The sequence below is a fragment of the Rhineura floridana genome, chromosome 17, assembly GCF_030035675.1.
Source record: "Rhineura floridana isolate rRhiFlo1 chromosome 17, rRhiFlo1.hap2, whole genome shotgun sequence".
Classification (NCBI taxonomy): Eukaryota; Metazoa; Chordata; class Lepidosauria; order Squamata; family Rhineuridae; genus Rhineura; species Rhineura floridana.
Genome location: NC_084496.1, coordinates 1,517,119 through 1,531,205, shown reverse-complemented (window position 1 = coordinate 1,531,205; position 14,087 = coordinate 1,517,119). Strand labels below are relative to the sequence as shown.

The 14,087-nt window shown below is 49.1% G+C and overlaps 1 protein-coding gene across 6 annotated transcripts in view; it reads left to right on the top strand.

The window, feature by feature from the left end:
- Nucleotides 1-14,087, top strand: part of SLC5A11 (solute carrier family 5 member 11) — a 33,620-nt gene that overhangs the window by 423 nt on the left and 19,110 nt on the right. The window contains exons 1-8 of one of the 6 annotated variants that reach the window (XM_061600130.1): nt 75-135; nt 1,910-2,068; nt 2,650-3,383; nt 6,530-6,613; nt 7,163-7,342; nt 10,410-10,481; nt 12,222-12,326; nt 13,620-13,679. In XM_061600130.1, coding sequence (XP_061456114.1) covers nt 7,208-7,342; nt 10,410-10,481; nt 12,222-12,326; nt 13,620-13,679 — 372 coding nt within the window. In that variant the 5' untranslated portion in view covers nt 75-135; nt 1,910-2,068; nt 2,650-3,383; nt 6,530-6,613; nt 7,163-7,207. Of the gene's footprint in view, nt 1-74; nt 136-1,909; nt 2,069-2,649; nt 3,384-4,578; nt 4,890-6,529; nt 6,614-7,162; nt 7,343-10,409; nt 10,482-12,221; nt 12,327-13,619; nt 13,680-14,087 lie in introns of those variants that run through there. The other 5 variants (XM_061600127.1, XM_061600131.1, XM_061600128.1 and 2 more) reach the window with 5 other exon arrangements.

Here is a 14,087-nt window from a genome sequence, read left to right as displayed (position 1 = left end):
GAGGCCCGAGGGTGTAGCCATGCAGAATGCTATTGGAGACCAGCGGGAGTTTCAGAGCACCCAGCGGCCCCAGATCTCACTTAGGAGCCTTGTCAGGAGCCCTCCTGGCCCAAGAGGATGAGGGTGCTTTCACTGGTGGGTACAACTTGGCCAATCCCTCTTCAGACACACAACCACTGTGGGTGGGAGGTGAGGGACCCACCCCTTGCTTACGCACGAGGTGCAGCTGTTGCAGCAAAGGGCTGTAGCTCACGGGGAGAGCCAGGAGGTCCCAGGTTCAATCCCTGGCATTGCCAGGTGGGGCTGGGAGAGACTCTTGCCAGCCAGCGTAAACACGGCTGAGCAAGGTGGAGCGGTGGGCTGGCTCGGTGCAGAGCAGCTGCCCATGTCCTTTGTTTCAGACGGGGGACATTCCCGGCCCGGCCTGGAGATATGCCTTTGACTCCCAAGAGCAGTTGCTGTCACCATGTGGCCGTCTGCATTTCTGCTGGCAGTGATGAAGCCACAGCCCAGGTGGCATCATTTCCGGGGCCAACTGAGTGGCAGCCAGCTGGCCGCCAAGTAACCCTCTGCCAGCAACTCAAATAATAACCAAATAGTTATTAATAACCAAATTTGACCAAATTAATAACCCGAATAACCAAATTTTTCTGACTTTAAACGCCAGGGGAGTTGCAATAAGGGTGCTGGTCCAGGTGTCCTGGAGGTTCAAAGGCAAGGATTCTTTGTGCCCCCTTTGCCTCAGGAGGTGCTTTTGAGAAGTGTGCCCCTTGGCCCCGGGATAATGTCGTCCTTTGCCTGTGTTGAAAACAACGAGAGGAAAGGGGGTGGAAATGTCACTGCCAGGCCCAAATGCAAGTCAGCTGTGTTTTGGCAATTCTTCTGCGAGATGCTTTGCTGCCTAAGCACAATGTCCGTGTCAGAACAGGCTTCCTTTTGATCGTTGTGCTGTTTTTATTTATAGTGTATTCAAAATAGTCAGGTCCCTGCTGAAACCAAGATAGATGATAAGGACAACAGTAGAGGGAGCAAGTGAAGAAGAGGGCAGGGGATGTTCCCAGCCCTACCCGGAGATGCTGGTCCCTTTTGCACGCAAGGCAGGCGCTCTGCCACTGAGCTGCGGACCTTCCTTTTAGGAACACCGGAGGCCTATTGGTCCATCTGCCTCAGCATTGTCTGCACTGTCTGGCAGCGTCTCTCCACGGTTTCACAAAGCGACATGTTTTTCCCAGCCCTACCTGAAGATGCCGCCAGGGACTGAGACTGGGCCCTTCTGCAGGCAAGGCAGGTGCTCTGCCACTGGACTCACCCAAGGGATCTTGTCTTTTGCTGAAGTGAACCAATGGATCAACCAGATGCAAAGTTCAACTCTCGCTCCCAGGACTGGCACCTGCGGGGTAGCAGTGAGGGCAGGGCACATGGCACGTATAGCGAGGTCCTAGGGCATCTTGCCACCACCTGGTGCCTGCCTGCAGCTCACTCAAGAGAAATATTTTTTTTGATTCAAGTACAGAGCTTACAGAAGAGAAACCACACACTTCATATAAAAAAGCGCATTTTCTGTAGGATATCATGCGTTCACCACGGGCAGGATATTAACCATTATACAGGGTTTAGCCATTCAGACTCAATGGCCTTAGAGGCTCCTAACAGCTCTATGATTCTATGATTCTAAACTGACCACAAACAAGTGGCAAAAATTTTTTGGTGTGCCATGTGGGCTGGGCTCCCTATTTCATTAATGCGACCGATTGCATTTGGGGATTCACTGAACGCAGTGAATTTCACAAAAGCAAGAGCATCTTACAATTTTATTTAGCCACGGTTGCGTCGAAGGTATCTCCTCATGTTTCCAGGTTAAACGGCCACAGCAAGTACATTCAATACTCCCTCGTGCTTTTCTCTCTAGGAACTAAATCTGGTATAAAGTTGAGTCGGCAAACAAGGAGATTCTTGGGTACATTAACATTAGTTAAAGGTCAATATTGCTTGGACAATCATTTTCCAACATACTTGAGCTTTGTGACACGTCCGTCACACATGGAGAAAGTCTGCACAGGACAAGCAGGTACTATTTCCAACTTTATAGAGAGCTCATCTGATTTCAGAGGTGTTCAAATGCCATTTTTATAAACATTTTTTAAACAGAGACGCAGAATCTGAGGCTGGCACAGAGAGAGACTCTGAGAGAGAGAGAGGATGGTGCCAAGGGAGGGGGAAAAAGTTTATAATGAGGATAAGGGGGAAGGGACAATGGGGAATTTGCAACAATGCCCCACTGGTCTGTCTCCCCCCCCCCAGCTTTGAACATCATTATACTGGTTTCTGCAGAACAGAAAGGTGGCTGTATGTGTGGGACACTTAATTCTCACCCCCTGTTTTATTTACCCATTTGATATCCTACTCTTCAGTGCAAATCTCCAACAGCAGCTTCCGATAAAATGACAGTAAAATGGAAACACAAGTAACAATGATAGCAAGACAGCAACAGCCTGACCAGATATAATGAAATCTAACTGTATTTTTTATTTATGATTTTCCAAAATACAAGCATGCTTTGCATGCTTTGGATCCTAGCATTAGATACTTTGGATTCCTAATGAAATCTAACTTAAAAGCCACTGAAAGCAATCCTGCCTTGATTAGCAGAAGACAATGGTGAAATGGAGAGTAGGCACCACCTATTGGATGCCCCAATGGGAAAAGGCCCCCCGAGCAGGACCTGAGGACAACGTCAAGTCTCGCCACGTGTGAGATCGAGCAACCAGGATTCAGCGGCAGGAGGAGGTAGAACACATCCATTGTGGCTAGTAGCAGCCATTGATATCCTCCATGAATTTGTTGACGCCTCTTTTAAAGCCACCCAAGTTGGCATCCATCACTGTTTCTTGTGGGAGGGAATTCCCTAGTTTAACTACGTGCTGTCTGCTCTGAATCTTCCGATGTTCGGCTTCCTTGGATGACCCCTCTGGGTTCGAGTATTATGATGAGAGAGGGAGAAAAGCGCCTCTCTGTCCACTTCCTTCCTTCCTTATCTCTGGCATTTGCCTCTCGTCTCTCTCCACACTCCCGCCCCTCTGTCTCTTCCCCTTCTTGTGATTGCTGTCTGGCAGGTGGGGGATGAGTGACACCCTTTGGAGTTTGACCCCCAAATCCCTGATAAGGAAACAGTACAGCACTCCTTCCTGTGAGCGGCATCAAAGGGGTGACAGAGTAACCAGGCCCAATGAATTGAGCACAGCTCTGCCTATAAATTTCCCCTTTCATGCCTCGTGAAGATGAAAAGCAGCCCCATTGGCTCTGCTGGCAATATTTAACCCACCTTGTGGATTCACCAGAGACTGGCAGCATTGAGGGGGATGGAAGAGACCCAAAGTGGCAGGGTAAGTCTCCTATTTGCTCTTGGCTTGCATCTGCAGGGATGCCACAAGAGCTTCTTCTTTTTTAGGGGGTTCATTTAGGAGGGCCTGGGTGCCTTTAATTCCAGATCCTTTGTAACTGGGAATGTGGCACTGTAAACAGAGTGACAAGAGGCATCAGACCTGGTTGGGAGGTGACAAAGAGCCAGGCGCATGGTCTGCCGGCTCTGTCTGGGCTGGCATCAATGGACTTGTCTCAATGCCATGGCTGTTCTCTGCAAAGAAAACCCCCCCCAAACCCAGCAAAGGGCAGCAGGTTTGTGCCAAGGGATGTAAGGAGAACAAGAGCATGATCAGAATTCATGAAACCCCCAAACCTTCCATTTGCCTGAGTTGCAGGAAGGACACAATTCCACGGCGATGGAGCTGATGGAAAGAAGAGGAGCCGAGTGGCGGGACAAGGCAGGTGAGCACTCTGCAACGGCTCTTTGGCCTGCAGATTTCACCTGGGATGTGCAGACCTGAGCCCTTGGAGAGCATTGCTGACCTCTCTGCGCTGCTGCCCATAGTATGCCCCAGAACCTCTTGCCTTTGGTGCTATGCTGAGCCTTCTTTGTCAAAGCTCAAGGGAGGGTGATGATTTCCAGCAAGTTGCCCCTCTCCAGTTTGGGCAATGAACCAGGGTGTCCTTTGGGCTGTGCCCAGTCTACCTGTTCTCTCTGCTGGAGGAAATTGCCCCTGGGATGTGGTACTCCAGAGTAGCTGCTCCGCTCTGGGGCAAAGAGCCCTTGAGACGATCCAAGCAATTGCCTGTCCCTGCAGGAGAGCTGCCTCCCACCCACCCACCCACCCACCCCCACTTACTGGGCTCTTACGATGAACTCTGGCTACTCCTTATAAGGTATCTCTGCAGATTTCTTAAAGGTGCCTTGGAAGCCTTCCTCCCTATCCACACCCCCAAATTGGGATAACAGCTGCCTCCCCAATAAACAGGCCAACACAGGTACATGCTTTATCCAGGGACCATTTCTTGACAAGGAAGCAAAGCAACCCAAAAACTTGATTTGCAAGAGGTAGCGTTTTATTTTGCGCCCCATAGGAGTCCCGTATTCAACCAGACCTCATTCGCTTGGAACAGCCTTTGCCAGCCTGATGCCTTCCAGATGTTTGGGGCTACAGCTCCCATCATCCCCAGCCAGCATTGGATTGGCTTAGTTTTTGCCTGAACAGCAGGTTCTTGGCCAATCACGAAAGTGACGCCCAAATGCAAGGTGTTGCTTTGGCTCCATGCCTCCCCTCTTTCTACGGTGAGCACTTTTGAGCCAAGGGGAAGAACTTGTTTGTCTGCTCTCCAGCCTCCCACACAAAGCAGCAAGAGTGTGGCTTGAACAGCAGCTTCAAAGGATTCCTCTTCCTCTGGGTCTCTCTTCTGAAACCTGGGCACAGCTCTTAGGGGGCGGAGGAGTCAAAAGTCCCATAACTTTCCTTGCTGGTGACCCATTGGCTTGACTCAGATGCACACGTGCAACAGTAAGTCTTCCTGGCGCACTCGGGGTGGGGAGAAACTCAGGGCACTTTGCATTCTTATGCGAACTCACCTCATTTGTGCTTCCCAAGCCAATATGCAAGCCCCAAAGGCAGCTATCCTTTGACATCTGTGCTTCTCCAAAATGGTGAGATGCAGTACCCTGTCCAAATAATGCATGTGAAAAAAGAGAGGGAAGAGCATATGTCAGGAGAAAGTGGGCAGAAAAATGTGTACATTTGTGGAAACAAAGACACACAAATTCATTCTATCCTGGGAAACTGATTGCAGAAATGCACACAAAAATATGTATGAGTCTCATGCAGACTTTAAAAAAAAAAAAGTTTGCAAACTTGTGGGGCAAGTTGAACATAAGATTTGAAAAAGGTGTAATGGAGAGAAACCTAAATGGTCAGATATGTCTATCTGTGCAGCACACACTCAAGTGAAGGGACCTTTTCATCAGGATGCCTGTCGGGGATGCTCTAAGTTGGATTCCTGCACTGGGCAGGAGGTGGGAGTTGATGGCCTTATAGACCCCTTCCCGCTCTGCCCTTCTAGGATTCTGTGATGCCAATGGGCTCCAGCAAGCCATTTTTTCTCACGAAAGGGGGGGCTGTGCCGTTCTCTTCCCCTAACTTAAGTTAGAGTCACAATCTCCAAATTCTGCGGTGTGTCGGGGGAGAAAGAGCAACAAAGTGTAGCCTTTGTGTCTGTACTTAACTCAGAGGTGGGCAGCATCAAGGCAGAATAGCTTGGTTAAAAACACTCCCCCCCCAACTTGCAGAGGGCTTTGCTGTGGTCATCATGAGGCACCTAAGGCCCTCTGCCCTGGGCACAGTCACATACGGCCTATGTTAAACTAAATGGCCAAGGGGCACCTTCAATCACAGGCTGCCAGGGTCCTGGGGCAAGAAGATCAGGTCTTTAGTGCTGGCGAGTCCTCCTTGGATGCGTTGGTGAAGGAGTACAGTTAAAGCAGGTAGACAAATGCCAGCACTGAAGAGACACTGCATCCCACAGGGACAGCATCAGAGCAGCCAGGGAGTCCAGGAGCATATGGAGATGCCTTATGCCAAGCTGGGCCACTGGGCCACCTAACTCCCTACTGTTGGCACTGACTGACAGACGTCCTCCATGGAGATTGTGCCGGGGATTGAACAGGGGACCTTTTGCATGCCACGCTTGTGCTCTTCCACTGAGTGACTGCCCTGCCCCAAAGGAGAGGATTTTGGGTGGGTCTTGATCAAGGACGGGAAACATGTGGCCCCCCAGGCGTTGCTGGACTACTGCTCCCGTCATCCCTGGTCACTGACCCTGTTGATGGGGGTTGGTATGGAAACCTCGTGCGTCATTTAGAGACTCTTTATGTAGCAAGTAGGGAAGGGAGGGAATTTCAATTTAGTTCACATCTAAAACCGAATATATCAAATTCACACTTTCTGAATTTTGTAATGCACTTCTCCATGCAAACAATGCTTACAAAAGTGCATATGTTAGAAGAAAGGGTGCACGGAAATGCATGTATTAGTGAAGATAACATACTTAAATGCACGGTATTAGGAGAAATTGCTAGAAGAAATTCACACTAAAATGCTGAATTTTCATGAGGATTTTTTCTTTAAAAAAATGCAAATTGCTGCAGAAATGTGGAGAACTGAATTTAAGATTGGAAAAATGAGAAAAGGAGAGACCCAAAATCGACTGATCTTTCCATTCCTATCAGCAAGTGAGTAATGAACTGAATAAATGACAACAGCCATGATGAGGGCTTTGCTAACTTATGCCACATTAGAACAATTCTTAAAATCAGCCCTCGGTCATCAGTTCTGGGAGGCTGGGATACAGCTGGATGGTTTCTGTTACTCGCTTGCAAATGCAGTGCTATGAATCTGCTTCTTGTTTAATTGCTTTGATCTGACCATTACAGCCAGCAAAAGGTAACTGCACTCAAGGTATACGACCTCCCAATTAAAGGCCACGTTTCTCTCTCCTCATGCCAGCATCTGGGCCTTCCTTCCGGAATTCTGGTTTCTGTGTTGAGCTGGAAAACTGCCCAGATCATAGGCAACCAACTCACTAGCTGCCCAGTTCTTTGCTTTTGCATTTCCAGTCAATCAAGAGCTGGGCACCTGCCAGCCACAACAGAATGGTTTCCGCCCCTGCACTGGGCAGCCCCGTTGGGTTCAAACTCAGAGTAGTAAGGGTAGCTGATGGACAGCAGATGTTGCTCAGGTCCTTAAACTTTGGTTGCATCTTTCCCCTCCCCACCAACCAGATAAACATATCAGGAGATAAAGGCATCTGGCTGAAACGAGAGGCCATGGAGCCAAGCACTGCCACTCTGCCGCCTGCCTCCACGGGCAGCTGGGACGCCTTCCCCGAGAAGAACTTGGAAGCCGTCGATATCGTCGTCTTGGTCCTGTACTTCGTCTTTGTGTTGGCTGTTGGGCTGTGGGTAAGAAGGACTTTCCCTCGCATTACGCTGCATTCCGCTGGGAAGGAAAGGCTCCCCAGGCCCGCCCTGGTGAAGTGACACAGGCAGCTGCCTTATCCTGAACCAGGCCATTGGTCCAGCTAGCTCAGTATTGTCTCTACACTGACTGGCAGCTGCTGTACAGGATTTCAGACAGGAATATTTTCTAGTCTTATTTGGAGGTGCCGGGGATTGAACCTGGGCCCATCGGTGCGCACAGAGCAGATGCCCAGCTGCTGAGTTGTGGTCCTTCCCTTTAGGAAATATAGGAAGCTGCCTTAAAGTGAGTCAGGCCATTGGTCCATCTAGCTCAGTAATGGCTACACTGGCTGGCAGCAGCTCTTGAGGATTTCATATAGAAGTCTTTTCCCAGACCTGCCTGAAGATGCTGAGGAATGAACCTGGGACCCTCTGCATGCCAAGCAGGTGTCCTGTCACTGAATTGCAGCATTAAGCCATGGAAGTCCTGAGGCAAAATCCTTTAGATGAGGGGACTGAGGTGCTTCAGGCACAGTCAGAGTTAGACTGTTTGAAGTCGCTGTGGTTTCTTTCCTTTTTTTGGAAGGGGCTGCAAAATCTGAACTTGCATAGTCCTTCCAGGAATAGATGAGCCTTCATCTCTGTGCAAATACTTTCTTTTTTATGCATCATTGCCGCTAGAGTTGCAAACCCATCCCCTTTCAGTATATAATTTGTAAATCCAGGGGACCCAGGGCACAGCCCCCGTCTGGCAGGCACTCTCTGGGCCAGAATCACCCTCCCTCTATACCTAGGCACAAGAGGGTCTGTCCAAGATTTCTCCCTAGTGGAAGGAGATCCAGAATAGGCTTAGAAATCCTCAGGTGTGGAGGAGATATTGCCATTCCTGGGTCTGGTGACAGATCGTGGGCGTTATCCCGGCTGTCAGCAACAATCGAGCTCAACCTTCCTAACCTGGTACCCTCCAAATGATTTGGACTATGGCCAAGTCACAACTCAGCCAACGTCTCTCAACCCATATGCATAGTTTGCAGAGACACCATGTGATGTGGAGGGGAACTGGTGTAATTCCATACTGTCGTCCATTCCTTGGATAGACGTGCACTCCCACGCCACATGATTGCAGAGTTTGTCAGAAACTGACTCTTGCCCTTTATTGGCAGAAACTAGGAACTAAATATGATTATCTGCCGCTGGCATGCTCTGCCATGGCACCGTGCCACCACCAGCCTTGGCATCGAGTCTGTCCATAGCAAGCAACTGAATCACCAGCACATGCTTTCAAGTCTCCCTCCAGGTGCGGTTGCAGAACCGGATGGATCAAGGTAGTTCATGCTTTGTGTTGGTGCCAACGTGGTGGTGAGTCTCACAGGCAAACAGCCTGCTACACAGGCTATGCTGCCATGCCCCAAATACTTCCTGATTGCCTTCTCATCAGAACAGCTGCTCTATACAAACTCCATTCCCTCATCCATTGGCTGCCCATTAGCCACTAGGCTACGTTCACGGTTCTGGTTTTGGTGTACAAAACCCTGTACAGCTCGGGACCAGGATACCTGAAAGACTGTCTTACCCCTTATATGCCCAGCCGATCACTGTGCTCTGCAGGTGAGGTCCTCCTGCAGATACCATCTTATCAGGAGGTCCATTCTGCACAACATAGGAAACAAACCTTTAGTGTGGTGGCACCAACACTTTGGAATTCCCTCCCCTTAAATATTAGAGAGGCACCATCTCTGTTATCTTTTCGGCACCTATTGAAGACCTTCCTCTTTCAACAAGCCTTTTAAGTGGAGACCTTTATCCTAGTCTGCATCTTTATTGGAATTGTTTTTAGATGTTTTAATTGTTTATATTGTTGATATAAATTTAATAGAGAAATAATCAAAATATTATTATTATTATTGCATTTATATACCGCCTCATAGCTGAAGTTCTCTGGGCGGTTTACAACACTTAAAACATGAAAAACAAATACACAAATTTAAAAAAACACATTTTTAAAAAGCCATTTAAAAAACACATGCTAAAATACTCTTCAGAAAATGACTCAGTGGTAAGATAAGCACACAAAGAAGAGCTCAGCTGGTGGATCCGGCCAAAGGGGGCCCACCTGGTCCAGCATCCTGTTCTCAAAGTGGCCAACAGATGCCCATTGGGGGAGGCCTGCAAGCCGGACCTGAGCAGAAGAGCCACTCTTTCGCTTCTAAGCCCTTCTTTGGCTGAAGCTCTCACTGATGCTTCATCTCAGCTTCTCCCCCCACCCTCCTCCTTTCCCAACACACTCCTAAGAGTCCAACGTTCTTGGTCTGATTAGTCCTCCTTTCCCGGCACTTAAGCACACTCTTCTCCGTGGACCAGAATCCCTGCTTTTGACAGACTCAGAGCGACTTGGATATTTCAAGGTGGGGTGGCTAACCTTTTTAAACTCAGTCAGGACCCATATTCACCCTCTGGGGACTGCATGCTAGCCGTAGTGTGGCACAAAGTCAGTACAGTTCACACCATCCCACACGCAATGCACACACACACACACACACACAGAGGCAGGCAGGCAGACACACACAGCAGTGATCACCTTTCCGTATTCATCAAATGATCAATCTGATGACTGGAGGGCAGGGTCTTGCATCCCCACCCGGACACTGAGCTCTGCCCACCCTGTGGCACTGTGTTTGCAAAAACCCTCTCCCCCAGCCCCCTCTGACTGTGGTGGAGACAGCAAAAAGAATATAAACCGAAATCAATGGGGTCTGGGGGCACCTGCAAAAGTTTGCTGGAGGAGGGCAGATCAGGCCCCATACTGGGGGTTAGCTACCCCTGTTTTGAGGGCACCAGGAAATGCTGAAGTTGGGAACAGGTTTCTAAATATACTTGGCCCTTGACCCAGATCCGCTCTTAACACAGAACAGCAGACTTCTTCCTCTTTGCATTATTGTTATTATTATTAGCCCTCAAAGCGACTTAGCAAGATAAAATAGAACGCAGAGAGCAGAGAGCAGCCACTGCTAAATGCACTGCAGCATCTCCAGGGCTCCTCAGAGCGGCTTCTTTTTTCTGTTCCTCTCAGTCCATGTGGAAGACAAAGCGAAGCACAGTGAAGGGCTACTTCCTAGCTGGAGGCGAGATGGTCTGGTGGCCGGTGAGTTCTCTCTGCTGTTGTGTCTTGAGTTGATGGGAGTGTCTGTTACAGAGTGATTTTGCTGTGTTCTTGAGAAAGAGAGTGGAACAAAGGGAGCTTCCTTATACCAAGGCCGTGGGCCTACTTGTCACCTGCAGCAAAGCGTTTCCATTGGCCACACCTGGAGGGGGAACGGGCTGATCTGCCAATCAGTTGCGAAATCTCTTTGAAGCTGATTTTTTTTAAAAAATGCTGCTCCCACCAGGTTTTACAGTAAAAAAGAACAGGGTATGCCGAGCATCATGTGCCCCTGTTTTCAGAAAAGGGAGTTGGAGACACACTGGAGCCAGCAGAACAGGGAGAGTGTTTCTACCCCAAGTTAGATCATTGCTCCGCCTGGCTCAGGACTGTCACAGACTGGAAACAGCTCTCCAGGGATTCAGAGGGGGAGTCTGTTTTCCCAGCCCTCCTGGAGATGCCTGGGACCTGAGACCTTCTGAATATGAAGTTCCTGAGTCTTTCCTGGTCCTGCCTGAAGATGTTCGGGACTGACCCTGGGGTCTTCTGCATGCAAACCAGCTGCTCTACCACTGAGCCACGCCCCTCCCACAGATAGCCCCCTCTCTGCCTTGAAAGGCTCTGCTCCATCCCAGACTACATCTACCTGCACCTGGTCTCAACCCTGCGCTGGAATGATTCATGTGGGTATAACTCTGCAGGGGAAGGTGGAGCCACTGTTGCTCTTGATTACAGAGCACAAGGGTACCAATATTTTTCCCATGCGAGGAAGTATTTACATATGAGGGATGCAGGAAAGGACCAACCTGTCAGTTTCAGTTTCTCAATCTCAAGTGTAGTTTACATTTCCACGTCAGCTTCCGGAGTTGCTTTTTTTTCTTTAGAAGTCCTCACAAAAAATGCATCAGCATTTCAATGCCCGTTTTTCCTCCTAAAAGTATTTTGTATGCAGCTGTGCCTAATATGCACATTTTTGCAAGCAATTTCCCCAGATATAATGCATGTTTGCGGTGGAGGTTGGTGCCCACTGAGCCTGGTAGGGCAGAAGGTCAACAGCAGGGAAGGCTGGAGCCAATGAAAGGCAGAGACAACTGATTTTGCTCCCGTGGAGTTCACTAAGGGCAGCTAAGGAGGTGGAGGAGGAAACTGACAGATAGGGCTACTGCTGGCCTGGTTGCAGTGGAAGCTGGTAGCTCCAGGTCAGTGGGGCAGTGGAATCCATTCCATGTTTGAGTCCGAACCTTCAAGGAGCTGTCCAAGGTGCCATACTTTAATGGACCAGCGTCCACTGCTGCTTGCATGTTATTTCTGCTAATGTATCCATCTGAAAGTACACATTCCTGTGATATATTAATTTTTGAGTTGGAGGACTGCATCAAACTGTGAAGTTTGAAGGGTAGGAGCATAGACCATTGGTCCATCTAGGTCAGCATTGTCAACACTGACAGGCAGCTGCTCTCTAGGGCTCCAGACAGGAGTTTCAGTTCACATACTGTTTCAGGAAATGCATATGAGAGAGGTTTGCATCAAAATGTGAACCACACCGGATTTCTCCCCACCCCATGAGGGAGAATTATGCCTGCACAACAGACATAGAACGTGGCCGCCCGTGCAATCTGGCAACCTTGCAGAGAAGATCTTGGCTGAACACTTTTTCTGCTTGGCATGGGCAAGACTCGGAGCTCTTGGCAAGAGCCAAAACTGAGCTAACACCATTCCCCGCCTCTCTCTCTTTCTTTCTAGGTGGGGGCTTCTCTGTTTGCTAGTAATGTCGGCAGTGGGCATTTCATCGGCCTGGCAGGCTCTGGGGCAGCCTCTGGAATTGGGGCCACAGCTTATGAGTGGAATGTGAGTATTGCTGCTCTGACAATCTGCCCTGGCTGATCATGGAGATGGGGGGGGCAGGGCCTTTCACTGATCTGTGGGTGTGACTCTCCGCAATATACAGCCCTGACTCTGTTGTCACCTATGAAGAGGCTGACATTGTTTCAACAGTACACATGTTAATGGCGTAAAACCAGGGGTGAGGGACCTTTTTCAGCTGGAGGGCCGCATTCCCTTCTGGGCAACCTTCCAGGGGCCGCATGCCATAAGGACATAGAAGACCCCTGTTGGAGCAAGTCAGTGGCCCACCTGGTCCAGCATTCTTATCTCACAGTGACTAACCAGAAGCCCCAATGGGTAGCTTGCAAGCAGGACCTGAGTGCAAAGAGCACCCTCTGCCATGAAGGGCAGGGGCAAAAATGGGTGGAGCAATGAATGGAAATTTTACCTTGGGACATTAGGCTAGTTTCCACATGGACAACCCCCACCCACCACCCTCCATTCAGACAAGCAAGAGGTGCCATCAGAGTTCAAGGATACATTGCAGCCAGGTAAACAGTTCCATGGAGGGTGCAAAGCAGCGCTGGGGAGGGGTGTGGCTTGGGGACAGTCCCAAGGGCCAGGCAGAGAGATATGGGGGCCACATTCCTCCCCTCGGCCTGAGATTCCCTGGTTTACTCTGGTGTAAACTGATGTTATTGCTCAGTCAGTCTCCTGGAGGGTTCAGACAGGAGGCAGATTCCTTGTTTATGTATTTGGAAAATTTGCACCCTCGCCTCTTAAATAAAAGCGTTCCCCTGAACTTAAAACTTCTTGATCCAGCTGTTTTAATTGCTTTTTTAGAATCTTAGTCGTTATGCTTTTTAATAGTCTTTTTTAAGTGTATATTTTAAATATGGATGTTTTGATGGAATTGTTTTATTGTGTATTTTAATTACATATCAGTTTTGGGGGATTGATTTTATGCTTGTAAACCACTTAGAAGCCGTTACAGCGTGTAAATGGTAGATTAATAATGAATAAATAAACAAACCAAAAAACAATCTCACCCGAGGGAGGAAGAGTGTCCCCAGGTGGCCTGAGCGCCTTCTCGGTTGGCTTGTCCAGGTGCTTCCTGTGGATAGGCAGCTTCAACCCACGCCCCACCCCCAGCCGCTGCTCTCTCTTTTCTGGGTCCTTTAGCTCTTCAGATAGAGGACTGTGCATCCCACTTTAATCAGCCACCTTGTGGACCCAAAGGCCATCCAGAAGATGCTTTTGTAAGACAGCGATTCTCTGCTTGGATCCTCCTCATTTCATTTCTGCTTGTTCCCACAGGGCATGTTCTGTGTTCTGGTGATGGCATGGCTGTTTCTGCCCATCTACGTTGCAGCTGGGGTGAGTCCACTGGCCAGCCACGCCGTGGCTACTTTTGCACATTAACCTACTCGGACAGCAGGAATCTGTTCCTGAACAAACTTTATCAGCAGTCAAGTCCCTCATGACTCTTTACTGGTTATCATTGTTGTTGTTATGCAATGTTGTGTTTTAATGAATTGCTTGTATCCTGCCCTGGGAACCTTTGGCTTGAAGGGCAGGTGATTGTTGTTGATGATGATGATGACGATAATGCTATTTCATTGGGGATTAAGTGACTGCTCTTTCTTCCTGCTTTGCCAGCCTGAGGCTGTGTACACACCATTCCTCCCCACTCCCAAAGAATTCTGGGAACTGTAGCTTATCCTTCACAGAGCTACAGTCCCCAGCACAATTAAGTAAAAAAGCACCTTCCTCAGCATCAACCTG